At 60.3% G+C, this 13,590-nt stretch overlaps 1 protein-coding gene across 1 annotated transcript; it reads right to left on the reverse strand.

Annotated features, from left to right (window-relative positions):
- Window positions 1–238: 238 nt before the first annotated feature.
- Window positions 239–12,361, reverse strand: RGS5 (regulator of G protein signaling 5). The gene is made up of 5 exons (XM_086901505.1): window positions 12,153–12,361; window positions 7,299–7,409; window positions 4,702–4,763; window positions 4,418–4,584; window positions 239–3,948 (listed from the first exon to the last, which is right to left on the reverse strand). Exons 1-5 carry the CDS (start codon window positions 12,194–12,196, stop codon window positions 3,787–3,789), a joined length of 546 nt encoding a protein of 181 aa, XP_086757631.1. The 5' UTR covers window positions 12,197–12,361; the 3' UTR covers window positions 239–3,786.
- Between the last annotated feature and the right edge of the window lie 1,229 nt (window positions 12,362–13,590).

Consider the following 13,590-nt stretch of genomic DNA (forward strand, 5'->3'; position numbering starts at 1 on the left):
CCGAGGCAGCAGAGGGGCTGGGGGTGCCTGTGCTGCCCTGGCCTTGCAGTGTTTACTGTGGATCAGCCCCCTGGGGTGATTCCCTTTCCAATTTACTGAGAAACCACTGCATCAGTGTGGCAGAAGCTCTCAGAGGCTCTTGGTCTTGCCAGGGCTTTGGGGCACAAGTTTTGGGCGTGCTCTGCAGTGGGTAAGAAAATGCTGCACCTTCAGTACAAAGAGCCAAAATGAAGAGTCCTTTGAGACGGTAGCAGAAATACATGTTTATGTGTGGATTACTGAGTGGTACATGGACATGGGTTAACACAACTCCTCAGTGCACACCTCCCATCCTCCCCACATGAATATCTGCAGTGGAAATCCCACGGAGAGCTCCAGACTGAAAACCTGCAGGGTGTGGGGAGCTGATGTGCCCCTCTGCCTTTGCTCCAGCCATTTGCCACAGCGTGCAGCACCCTCCAGGGAGTGACCAGGGCCTGAGGGGAGCCTGGTGAGCTCTGGGACACTCTGGGCCACTGGGCTTTGGCAGAGCCCAGCCTCAGCACACAGGGCAGGAGCTGGGTGCTTCACCCTGTGATGGATGAGGTGCGAGGCTCTGGGTCGCTGAGGTCACCATAAAACACACATCAAACCATCTCCTGCTGTTCCTCTGGGGGATGCAGCTGCAGGGAGCCCTTTTCCACACGTGCCCGTGGCAGGGAGCAGGTGCCAGGGTGGCGTGGAGGCAGTGCCTGGTGCCCCACGGCCCTGGCTGCAGCGTGGGGTTGCCTTGCCCCACGGCAGAGATGGGGGTCCCTCGGGAACACGATATCTGCCTCCTGCACCTGCCCAGGGTGGCACAGAGCCCACGGGCACAGCGTGGTTCTGGGGGATGCACCTTTGTGCTCGCTCAGCTGGATGGCCGTGGTTTCCCTCAAGAGGGTCTGGGACCACGCAAAGCCCACACACATCCCCTCTGTGATGGACCCCGAGCACCACATCCAGAAACTCTGCTTTTTGGCTCTCTGCCTCAGGGGGTTGGGATGCCCATGTTACAAGTATATATGTGTGTGTATATGTTACGTGTATATATGAGTACAGGAGTACATGTTGTGTTTATATACTGCTATATATGCCAAATTTCATGAGAGCTAGAGTGATAAAATACATGAAGTATCTCATACCAGAAATATGGTTGGCATCAGCCCGATAGTAAATACCTCTGGGCCTGTGGAAAGCTGGGCCATGGGGCTGGTACAGGTGTTGCCACCTTTCTGGGCAAGCCTGCTCGAGTAATTAGCCAAATGACCCTTCTACACAAACACAATTTCCCTAGAGCTCCAAAATGCTTCAGTGGCCACATTTCCTGGCCACCCAGTAGGTCACTGGCAGCCCCCAAGGTAGACTTCCAGCATTTTAGCAGAAATGGAGCCAGGGAGGGATTGCCAACAGGGCTGTTTTGTCTCTCCTGAATCCTGCACCTTTCTGTTCAGCACATACATACCTAGACACCTTCTCCCTGCCCCACGGTTCCTGCTGCTGCACTGACGTCCCAGGCCTTGTGGTGCGTGGCAAGAGCCTCCAGCGGCATCCCGGCCCTGTGGCATTGGTGGTGGTGGCATTTAACTGTGAAACAGGTGAGGGGGTCTGGAAATAGCTGCCAAAGGATGAAGTAGAAATGGAAGATCCAGGTCCTTCTGCAGGGAAGCCTGTTTGGTTTAGCATTTCTGAGTCACGCTGTAAATGAGGAGCTCGAACGTGCTGAACCCACTTGTATTGGCTCCACGGGGACTTTGGGAGGGTGCAGGGAGGGTGTGCAGGCAGAGGTGGGGGAGCAGCCTGCAGCAGGGGGGATGGCCGAGCTCCCCACCCCGCACCCAGCCCTGCTTCTGCCTCCCCCTTGCACTGCCAGGGTCCTGTGCCCTTTTGATGGGACCCTCCTGCTGCTCATGCTCTGCCTTGGGCTCTTTAGGGTCACCCCAGCCACCCTCTGCATTCACCCCAGGGGAATGCCTGTGAGCATCACCCCTGCTGCTCCAGCACCGACTTTCCCAGGCCTTTTGCTCCAGAGCTTAAAAAAAGAGTCACGTTTGTGACTGCCTCCATCCTTCCCCTGCCTCCCCTCTCCTGCCTGGAAGACACAGCCCATTTCCTGCAGCTCGGATTTGTCTGCAGCTCCGATGTATTTTTCTTCATCGCCATAGTGACAACGTATAAATATTTGGGGCTGGTGGAGTTTTGATGGGATTTTGAAAGTCTTGGAGAGGCTGGTGAATCCGTTGTTTGTGTTATTGTGCTTTGCATGGGGTCCCGTGGCTGGCAGAGGGCTGAGCCCCGGGGAAGGGGCTGCTCCGGGGAGCCCGCGGGCAGCACGGATGTTTGCTGGCACCTGCCAGGCTGGATGAAGCAGCTCTTTGCAAGCCATGACCCCGGGGATGATGCACCAGGGAACCAAACGGGAATGAACCATCCAGGCCTGTGGAGCAGGGGTTTATCACATTTCCCTCAAGGCTGAAATGAGACCCCAGGGGCTGCTTTTCATCTGTGTCCTTGCCCCATCCTCAGGTGTGATTTATTCTGTTGGCAGAGGGCTGGCTTTGAACCATTAGAAAGCAGATGGTCCTTTTTCGAGAGAGCCTGTGGAAACACACGGCCTGGGCAGACAGGAGGAGGCAGGAGCAAGAGATGCAGGCTACACAAACTCAGCAGGGTCTGCACTCTGCTCTGGAAGCCAGGGGGTTATTTTTCATGTTTCCAATGACAGCTTTGAGTTTGCGTTTGTTTTTTTGGGTTTGGTTTGGATTTTTCAAATTGGATCTGAACATCTGGAATTTAATCTTTCTTTCCCCCCCCAGCATGACCTCCCTCCCTCCTGTGCTCGACGTCCCTGTGTTGGGTTTGTGCAGAAGCGTTGCTTTGGCGTGCCTACTGCAGGGAGAAGCGGCTGGAAGAGGAGAGCCCTGGGGCAGCCCGGAGCTGCCATCCCAGCACCAGGCAGGCTGTGCCCTGGCACAGGACGGGCCCCGGGAGCTCAGGGCGTCGTGCAAGGCTGGAGCGAGCAGGAGCTCCGAGCTGCTGAACAGTCCTGGTGTTTTGGACCAACAGGTCTCATTTTATCCTCTTGTTTTTGTGTTTGGAGGGGAGCAAACAGGCTGACCCCGAGCTCTCTGTGCCCAGCCCCGGTGCCAGCCGGCTGTGCCGTACAGCGGTCCCTGCCGTGCCTGTCACAGTGCCCTCCTTGCTGTACGTGCCACTGCTGCTGCCTGCTCTGGGAGGAAATGATGCCCAGCAGGCAGTGGAGGTGTCTGAGCTCAGCCTGGCCAGGGAGGGGAGCGCCTGCAGGCACCTGTGCAGTGTCAGCAGCACCCTGGGAACCGGGAGGAGAGAGCGAGCCCGGGCCAAAGCAGCAGTGTGGGCAACGCTGGGAGCAAGATTGTCACGTTCCAAGGAGTCCTGAGAGGACAAAGTCAGCACCTCAGAGCCTCCAGCTACTGCCAAGCTCCGCAGCACCAGGGATGTGTCAGCTGGCCATGTGGCCCCTGGCACTGCAGGGCTGGGGCTGATCCCTCACCCTTCTGGGTCCCAGCACCAGGGACTTTCTGCAAATTGGTCTTTTGTGGGAGAGGAAAGAGATGGCAACAGAGGAAACACCAGGACATCTGACGGTCCAAAGCACGGGGGGAGGTGTTCAGCAACACCCCTGGGTGCTGTTCTAGGGCGGTATGGAGGAAGCAAAGCGGCTGCAGGAGAAGGGGCGGGTGTTTAGACAGAAGCAGTGGGGATGCCTTGCACAGCCCTGCTGCATTGCTACTTGATCAACTCATGATAAAACTCCGACCGCACGAATCTGGGCAGGGAGTCTTTCTCCATCAGGGCAAAGATCCTCTTCTGGGCCATGTCAAAGCTGGTTGGTGATGGCTCCACCAGGTTCTTCATGGTCATAGCCTTGGTGAAGTGGTCGATGTTCACCTGCCATGAGAGTGTAAGAGGGATGGGAGCCTGCCTTTGGAGGGCTGAGCGATGGGCTCCCCTCGCCTGCTCTGTGCCACCAACAGTCACACAAAGGGTGAGGGGAGGCTCATTTCCCTGCAAGAATCACTGGTGGCAAAGCTGTGAGGATGAGCTGTGCCCTGCTGCACAGCACACTTGGGGAGGAAGATCGCTGTACACTGGCATCCCTTATGACTGACATAAGGGCACAGGCGTGTCTGGGGGTGCCTGTGGCTGCAGACAGCCCAGCAGAGGCTGAGCATGCAAACAGGGGCTCCAGGCTTGTGGAGGATGGGAGTGCAGCACGTGGGGGATGGGGCTGCCCCTTGGTGAAGACACAGCCCCCCGAGCCCCTCAGGCCTGCAGCCATCGCTCTCCTTTGGGATGGAGGTGCCAGGGCAGCAGCCTCGTCCCTCCCAGCACCATCTCCTGCCCCGTGGCCACTGACCTCTTTGGGTGCCTCAGTCTGGATGAACTCCTCATAGATCTTTTTGGCCTTCTCCGCCAGCTTCACAGGGGACTTGGTTTTCTTGTAGTCCTCGCAGGCCACCCAGAACTCGGCGTTCTCCTCGCTGAACTCGGAGCGCAGGAAGCTGCGGAAGCTGGCGAGCCCGTCTGGGGGCCAAGGGGGAGGTGAGACCTGGCTGAGCACTGGCCAAGCCCTCGCTGGGCACCCCGGGGGACGTGGGGAGAGGGGAGGGGACCAGGGGGGTGCAGGGGATGGGAACTCACAGGGGTTTTGCAGGAGCTTCTCCAAGGAATCGCGCCACTGCAGAGCCTCCTCCGGAGACGGCCTGAGGAGAGGAAAGAAAGCCCAGGAGGTCCTTGGTTACCCACAGAAGCCTCCCTCGGGGCTCCAGGTTTTTAAACAATGCCTTTGAAAACGGGGAGGAGAGGAGTAACAAGTTGCAGAGGCTCTCAGAGTGGAGGCAGTGCTCTGGGGATGGAATGGGGATGCTGCTGCATCGCAGCACAGGCGCCCTTCTCCAGGGGCAGCCGAGTGCAGGGGGTGGGGATGGGGATGGGGATGGGATGGGGATGGGGATGGGGATGGGATGGGAGGGGATGGGATGGGATGGGATGGGGATGGGGATGGGGATGAGATGGGGATGGGGATGGGATGGGGATGGGGATGGGGATGGGGATGGGGATGGGGATGGGGATGGGGATGGGGATGGGATGGGATGGGATGGGGATGGGGATGGGGATGAGATGGGGATGGGGATGGGGTGGGGATGGGGATGGGGATGGGGATGGGGATGGGGATGGGGATGGGGATGGGGATGGGGATGGGGATGGGGATGGGGATGGGATGGGCTGGGGATGGGATGGGATGGGATGGGATGGGGATGGGGATGGGGATGGGATGGGGATGGGATGGGGATGGGATGGGGATGGGGATGGGGATGGGGATGGGGATGGGGATGGGGATGGGGATGGGGATGGGGATGGGGATGGGATGGGATGGGATGGGATGGGGATGGGGATGGGGATGGGGATGGGGATGGGGATGGGATGGGGATGGGATGGGGATGGGGATGGGGATGGGGATGGGGATGGGGATGGGGACGGGGATGGGGATGGGGATGGGGAGGGTGAATTCCGCCCTGCTTGAGCAGAGCCGGGGCTGGGCTGGAAGCGATTCCTTCTGCAGCCGCGGGGCTCCGGCTCCCAGACGGGAGAGCAGCGCTGGGGCTCGGCGGGCGGCTGGGAAGCATCCCCGTGTTTTCCTGCTGGGGAGGGGAGAGATGCTCCCTCCCCGAGCAGCCGGGCCGGGGTCAGCGCCCCGGGCTCCCGCAGCTCTCCCACGCCCTGCGGGTCAGCGGCCCATGGAAACCTCCGGCCTCTTCCATCTGCCCGCTTCTCCCTCTGCTCTTTAGGATTTTTCAGTGCGATCTTCGCCGTGAGACTGAAGAGTTTTGTGGGGGTTTTTGTTTGTTTGTGGCTTTTTTGTTGTTTTATTTAAGCCCCGAGGAGTTTGAGCACGCTGCCCTGGGCTCCCGGCTCCTTCCCCGCATCCCTGGCAGCGCTGGCTGGAGGGCGAGGGAAGCCCCCCGGATCAACACTGAGTGCTGGGCTGGCTGTGGACAGTCTCCACTCCCTGCAGGCAGTGCTGACTCTGTTCTGTGCTGCAGGGGCCGCACACGGGGGCTGAAATCCCCTGGCTGAGCAGAGCATCCCCTGAGCGGGGAGGGAAGTGGGCAGGACAGCCTGGCCCGGTCCTGGGGGCCCAGGAGCTTCAGCAGTGGGTCTGGGGGAGCTCCAGGTGCCCAGCCCTGTCACACTGCCCAGGAGGCTCCAGTGGGAGAGGAGAGCAGCAGGAATGCCAGGTTTGCTCAGGGTGGCTACCAGCCCTCACTTGCCATGACAGGGGGTTCTTATCCTTCGCTTTCTGGACCCTGAATTGTGTTTGCACTTCTATCAAAAACCGGAGCTCTCCCTGCCCCCGTGTCCCTGTCAGGTGACTTCTCACCCTGCTGAGGAGGAGCATCACTGCAGCAGCCTAACTCAATCCAGATTTCCTGGAAACCACCAAATTCACTTTCCCATTATGTGCCTGTCCCTGGGATGATGTTGGCTGCGAGGGAGATGCTGACAGGTGAGTGATGCCAGAGCAGGAGCAAACAGCTCCTCCAGACAGGGGGGAGTGGAGATGTCCTCTGGCTTTCTGGCTGATGGAGACAAAGGTGCCTCTGTCCCAGAGACATCTGGGCACGGCAGCGATGGGGTGAGAGCCACACGATGGCTCTGCCAGCCCTGCTTGGCACGGGCAGCTCTCACAGGGCAGCGCTGTGGCAGGCAGGAACCGTGCTGGCAAACCCTGCTCATCACAGCCCACAGCCCGGACTGGCAGGAGAAATAATTCATGTTTCACGTGCTTTCAAAAACATTGATAGGCCAGTATTATACACAGCACTGGAGAGCAGTGGCCAAGCCAAGTGAGGAGGTCCCATCACCACGAGCCCTGAGCCAGGTGTAGCCATGGGGCTGTGCACCCAGCTGAGGGACACGCTGCCACCCCAAAGGCAGATGGCTGCAAAGGCTGGCACCTCTGGGCTGAGGCAGGTGACTCAGAGAAGTCCAAGTGCCATATGCCTCTGGGAAAACCTTTATCGAATAACATGAAATCTCATCAAAAGTAAATTGAGTTTCCATGGGAAATCTAGTTTCCATGGAGCTGTATTGGCTGACATGTCTCGAGCCGCCCTGACACGACTTCCTGAGCCTGCCCCTAGCAGGGAGGTGACGAGGAGCCTGCCACGAGCTGCCCTCCACGTGCCAGCCCACAGCAGGGCTCCAGCTCCTCTGCCTCCCAGTGCAGTACTCACTTCTGGGCCTTGGCTGGCTTCTCCGGCTTCTCAGGGTAGGGGATGATGAAGTCAATGGTGGAGTCAGGCTTCTGGAGCAGTGTGCCCAGCTTTGTCTTGATCTCCTTGGCCCTGCAGCAGGGGAGGAGCAGAGACAGTGAGGCAGAGGAAGGGGGCAGTGGGGCACTCACAGTCCCTGCCCTGCACCCACTCTGTAATTAATTCCAGATGAACAAATGGACCCTGATGCTGTGAGGGCTGTGCCTGTTCCAAACAGGCGCTGTGCATTAGCGGCAGCTCTTGATCTCCGTGCTCTGTGCCCATCTGTGGCCAGGATAATTGCATCAGCAGGGCTCTCAGGCTGCTCTGGGGCTGAATTAGGGATGTGTGGGCAGCACTCGGTCTCTACAGAGAGGAGCTTGAGGAGGGGCTGGTGAGGAGGTGAAGGAGCTGCCTTTGGAGAAGGTGCCGTGCTGGGGGGCACCTGCCCCGTGGTGCCACCCCACGCTGTGCCACTCAGAGCAGCACTCAGAGCCCTTCTACAGAGATACAGCTTGTTTATCAGTAAAATCCAGCCCATTCCTGCAATGGGAAGGGTCCTGTGAACAGGCACCTCCTGGGTGCTGCCTTCTCTGGGCAGAAGAAAGGCAGAAACAGTTTGAGGAGCTGAAGAGTGCCAGAGGCTGACTGCCACTTCCCACTGCATCAAGGCCACGCTCCAGACCTGCACTTGGAAAAAACTGGGGGTCCTGGGGCTTGGCTGCAGGCCCAGCTGTCTCCCAAAATGTTCCCTTTCATGCAATACAAGGAGTAATTAGTTCCTGAGCATCTGAAACTGCTGAGGACACTCCCCCCCTTCCCCGCTGCAGCTCAGGGGCGGCAGCAAGAGCAAGGTGAGCTTTGCAGGGAACACTCAGGTGTGCTGCAAGGAGCTGAAGAAATAAAGGGGTGAAAACAGAGCTCCCCAACCCCCATCTTTGTAGGGCAGGGGTTTCCCCTGGCACAGCAACATTTGGTGGTTTCCAGGGCATCTTGCTGGCACGGGAGGTGAGGGAGAGGGGACAGACAGCTCCTCACAGGCTGAGCCGAGCTTTCAGCATGGCTGGCAAAGCTGGGCTGCAGCTCCCTGGCTTTAGGGCTCCCTGCAACTTTCCTCTCTGCTGTTTATTTTCACAAGCCCTCTGTGGATGATTGCTCCATTGCTATGTCTGCTATTTCATTTCAATTCCTTTGATTTTTCCCCTCCTTGTAAAACTCTCTCTGTGTTTTGGTTTCCACCCGCCAGTCCCCACGGGTGACACTTGGAGACCCGGACAGGGGTGTCTGCTGTGCTCCCTGCCAGCTGGCCCCACTGCTGCTGCTGCAGAGACCTGTCTGTCAGCAGCTCTCCTTGCATGGGGTGGGCAGCAGGAGCAGGCAGGGGGAGCAGGGATCACCCACCGTGGGTGCACGGCACACCCAGAAACACAACTTGTCATGGACAGCGTCAGCAGCTACAGGGACAGTGCCCATGGCTAGAGCTTCTGAGGAAACCTCAACCTGGGAGAGCTCAGGACCTCAGGAAAAGGGTGACAAGGTCACCATGCTCCCACACTGAGGTGTCTGGGACAGGGATGCTGCCCCCCATCCTGCTGTGAGCAAATAAGCAAAATGCAGACAAGTGCTCCGAGCCAGAGCTGGCTCCTGCCATCCTGGGCCAGCTCTCCAGCCAGCCTCAGTGCCCCTTGGCACCCTGCTGGCCAGCACTGCTGCTCTGGGGCCATCTGGCACGGTCCTGACCCATCCTGCAGAGGGGAGCAGGTGAGGTGGGCAGGGGAAGGGGCAGCCCCCTAGCACCAAGGCAGTGGGTGGCTGCACAGGGTGCCACAGGAAAGCTGAGAGGACAGGCTGGCCTCTCCCTTGGCTCTGCTTTCCCAGAATCCGTGCCTGTGGCCACAGGTTCCCGCAGGAAGGGGACACAGGGGCTCAGGGAGTGTCTCAGGAGCAGAAACGCTGGGTGCCACCTTGTCCCTCTCCCAGCGCTCGGGGGGATGAGTGGGGATGTTGGCAGTGCCAGGTGCTGTGCAGCAGGGACTGTCCCTTGCAAGCATGGGACCCTGTGTCACACCATGGGGGCTCATCTGGCAGGGGCAGCGGGAAGAGCAGGGGACAGGGGGGCAGGGGGGCAGGGGACAGGGGGGCAGGGACAGGGGGGCAGGGGGGCAGGGGACAGGGACAGTGGATGCCATCAGTGGAGTTCCTGAGCAGGCAGGGGGATGACACGAGCTGTGCTGGGAGCAGGGGCACCGAGAGCCAACGAGAGCCCTCAGTGACCCAAGGAGCTGGGAAGACAGGACTGGGACTCTGCTGCTGTCAGAGCAACACCTGGGGACCCCCTGCCAACACCTACACAAGGTCTGGGTGCAATTGATGGTGGCTTCACACAACAAGGGCTCAGACCTGGCTCAAAAGGTTGCTGATTCCCACCCTCTGGCAGCGATTTATGGCCAGGGGCTGTCAGGCTCAGGAGGCACTGAGGCCCTCAGCAGCCCCATCCTGCTCCACCCCAGGGACCAAGGGACCCCCAGAGCCCTGCAGGTGTGGGGACAGCAGCAGGAGCCTCCCCCAGTGCCAGATCCAGCAGTGGGATCTCGGTGACCTCTGGAGAGGCAGCAGAGATAAGGAAGGTTGTTGAAGGAAGCGAGGAAGGAGTGGGATGAAAGCCTGCAGGCTGAGGGAGGGAAGGGCTATTTAAAGACACCATTCTCCAGCAGATGGATTACAAGTTTTCAAGCAAGGCTTCAGGGAAGGCTAAACAGCAGGGAAAAAAAAGGCAGCTATAAACAAAAAAGGCATTTTTTAAAAAAAAAAACCTCAGCTATGGCCGAGTGAGAAAAAGCAAGAGGACTGTAAATGGTGGAAGGTTAACTGTGAGAACATATGGGAGCAAGCCAAGAAAAAGTCTGAGGAAGAGCTTCCAAGAAGCATTAATAGAAAATATGGGCTCTGTCAAACATATCAAGAGCAAGCAGGGCTGCTGGGGAGGGCCAGGAGAGACTCCAGCTTTAAAAACAAAACAAAAATAGAAGCTCAAAGGAGTTTAAAGCCCTGGCTGAAAGCTGAAGGTGATGCTGTGCCGGGGGCAGGGAGGTGATGAAGGAAATGCCCCTTCACGTGCAGAAGCCTCCAGAGGGGGTTTGAGGAGCCAAAAAGCTGCAGGAATGATGCTGAACGGGCAGCAGTGGCAGCCCCGTGGTGGACACATGGACAAATATGGTCTATTGGAGAGGAGTCAAGGCTCCTCTGGCCGCAGGAAGAGATTCCTCTCGTCCCTCTCTGAAGGGGCCAGGCACAGACGTGCTGGGGAGGGCAGGGGGCTGCAGCCCCTCGGGTCAGGGGGCACCTTGGCTGGCTCTGCAGAGCCCCGGCAGCTGCAGGGGAAGGTGCCAGAGTGGGACAGGCAGCACACAGCTCTGGGGATGGTGCTGGGGAGCGCAGGCAGGGCTGTGCTGGCGCTGGGAGAAGGGGACAGTGACCCAGCAGCAGATCCTGGCTCCCCGGGCCCGGCACTGGGGACAAGCTGGGGGGAGCTGCAGGAAAGCCGTGACAGCGGCACTGGGACAGCTGGAAAGCCTCAGAGCAATGCAAGGTGATGCACAGCCCTGACTCTGCGTGTCAGAGCGTGAGTGGAGCCTGAGAGAGAGAGGATTTGGGGGCACAGCAGAAGAAAAAAACATCGGCATAGCAGCAGTGGGAGAAAATCTTTATTGAGAAGATTTAGTGTTAGGAAGCGTCAGAAGAGCGACAGCGAGGGCGATAGGAGAGCAGAAACACGGGGATCACCCACAGCTGGAAGAGTGCTCCTGGCTGCCCATGGCACAGGAGACTGCAGGGGAGCGGGGAAGGTCAGCCTGGATTCCTCAGGATGGCTGGAGGTTTCCAGCAATGAAACCATCGCGGGCCTGCGCTCCTGTTTGTGCCCGAGATGAGAATTTGCCTTTTGGGCAAGCAGCATCAACCCCCAGGGCACAATTTCAGCTGGAACTTCTCTGGAGCTCCCCTCAGGGCGGTGAATTTCCCAGTCACCCTCACCCAAAAGGCAGCACTAAGGCATTTGCACTGAGGGACTGATTGAGCCTTTTGCTGTTCCCCCCTCAGGTGAGGCATGCAGTGCCCTGCTGCTGCAGTGACACCTCAGCACCCCCTGGGAAACCCGTGGGAGGAGAGGAGAGGACATTTCCAATCAGCAGGGAAATGGCCAGGGCTGGAGCCTGATGGGCTCCCACGGGGTGGAGAGGAGCCCCTGCCAGCACCAGCTGCAGGTTTTGGGGGGAGCAGCAGAGAGATGAGGATGAGGATGGGTTCCACAAGGCGGGCACAGCTGCTGCTCTGTACAGGGCTGAGCCTCACGAGCGGGGCCAGGTCTGGCTGTTCCACGGGTGAGGGACAGACAGGAAAATAAAACAGGATTGGGAGGCACTTTGGATACGGGGCTGTTCCCACCTCAGAAAGGAAAAACCTCTGTCCTGATTTTTTTCCTCCTCTCCTCCTCCGTGTTTCGTGGAAATGAAGATCTGAGGATAAGGGCTGGGTTTGGAGCAGCCCAAAGTCAGCCGGCAGAATGAGCCCGGGACAGAGTGGGGGTTTGGGACCGAAGCAGCGCTCATCCCGAGGATCTCAGCCCCTCTGAGCCCCCCAGCCAGCCCCTCCCTGCTGGGAGCCGCACGATCCCGGTCCCCAGGGGAGATGCTGTCCCCAGGGGAGGTGCTGTCCCTAGGGGAGATGCTGTCCCCAGGGGAGATGCTGTCCCCAAGAGGGATGCTGTCCCCAAGAGGGATGCTGTCCCCAAGAGGGATGCTGCCCCGCGGGCTCCCCGCACCTCCCGGCCGCTCTCACCTCTCCAGGCACGTGTGGGGCAGCGCCGCTAAGCCCTTGCACATCTTGGCAGGCTGCGGTGTCCTGAGCCGTGAGAGGAGCGCGGGTGATGCAGAGGCTGGATGTGCAGCCCGGCTGCCGGCCCCGCTCTAAATAGAGCCGGGTCTGGAGCGGCGCCAGCCCCGCGGCCAATGCGGCTGCAGCCGGCCCGGCCCTTCCCATCCCTGCCCTGCCCAGCCCTGCCCGGCCCTGCCCAGCCCTGCCCTGCCCATCCCTGCCCTGCCCTGCCCTGCCCATCCCTGCCCTGCCCTGCCCAGCCCTGCCCAGCCCTGCCCATCCCTGCCCTGCCCTGCCCTGCCCTGCCCTGCCCTGCCCATCCATCCCTGCCCTGCCCTGCCCATCCCATCCCTGCCCATCCCATCCCTGCCCTGCCCATCCCTGCCCTGCCCTGCCCTGCCCATCCCTGTCCGGCCCTGCCCATCCCTGCCCTGCCCATCCCTGCCCATCCCTGTCCGGCCCTGCCCATCCCTGCCCATCCCTGCCCTGCCCATCCCTGCTCATCCCTGCCCTGCCCATCCCTGCCCTGCCCTGCCCATCCCTGCCCATCCCTGCCCATCCCTGCCCATCCCTGCCCATCCCTGCCCTGCCCATCCCTGCCCTGCCCATCCCTGTCCATCCCATCCCTGCCCATCCCTGCCCTGCCCATCCCTGTCCATCCCATCCCTGCCCATCCCTGCCCTGCCCATCCCTGCCCATCCCTGCCCTGCCCATCCCTGCCCATCCCTGCCCATCCCTGCCCGGCCCTGCCCAGCCCTGCCCTGCCCATCCCTGCCCATCCCTGCCCTGCCCATCCCTGCCCTGCCCATCCCTGCTCATCCCATCCCTGCCCATCCCTGCCCTGCCCATCCCTGCCCTGCCCTGCCCATCCCTGCCCTGCCCTGCCCTGCCCTGCCCATCCCTGCCCTGCCCATCCCATCCCTGCCCGTCCCTTCCCTGTCCATCCCATCCCACCCCTGCCCATCCCTGCCCTGCCCATCCCTGCCCATCCCTGCCCATCCCATCCCTGCCCATCCCATCCCTGCCCATCCCTGCCCTGCCCATCCCTGCCCTGCCCATCCCATCCCTGCCCATCCCTGCCCTGCCCATCCCTGCCCATCCCTGCCCTGCCCATCCCTGCCCATCCCTGCCCTGCCCATCCCTGCCCATCCCTGCCCTGCCCATCCCTGCCCATCCCTGCCCTGCCCATCCCTGCCCATCCCTGCCCTGCCCATCCCTGCCCATCCCTGCCCATCCCATCCCTGCCCATCCCTGCCCATCCCATCCCTGCCCATCCCTGCCCATCCCTCCAGCCTCACACCGGGACAGGAACACGTGTGTTCTATGGGCGCTGGCTTTGTAGCGGTTTGTGGTGGAAACCGAATGAAGCAAAGCTTCAGAGGATGAGCTGCTCGGACAATAA

This window comes from Cyanistes caeruleus, chromosome 9 (genome assembly GCF_971803275.1).
Source record: "Cyanistes caeruleus chromosome 9, bCyaCae1.hap1.1, whole genome shotgun sequence".
In the NCBI taxonomy this organism is placed as follows: domain Eukaryota; kingdom Metazoa; phylum Chordata; class Aves; order Passeriformes; family Paridae; genus Cyanistes; species Cyanistes caeruleus.

What these genes read in the sequence shown, in the direction of transcription:
- RGS5 (XM_086901505.1), bottom strand. Translation starts at nt 12,196, where the DNA reads ATGTGCAAGGGCTTAGCGGCGCTGCCCCACACGTGCCTGGAGAG. An exon ending in GAAGCTCCTGCAAAACCCCT is followed by an intron (nt 4,585 to 4,701) that starts GTGAGTTCCCAT and finishes CTTGGCCCCCAG; the next exon opens with ACGGGCTCGCCAGCTTCCGC. An exon ending in AGACTGAGGCACCCAAAGAG is followed by an intron (nt 3,949 to 4,417) that starts GTCAGTGGCCAC and finishes CTCTCATGGCAG; the next exon opens with GTGAACATCGACCACTTCAC.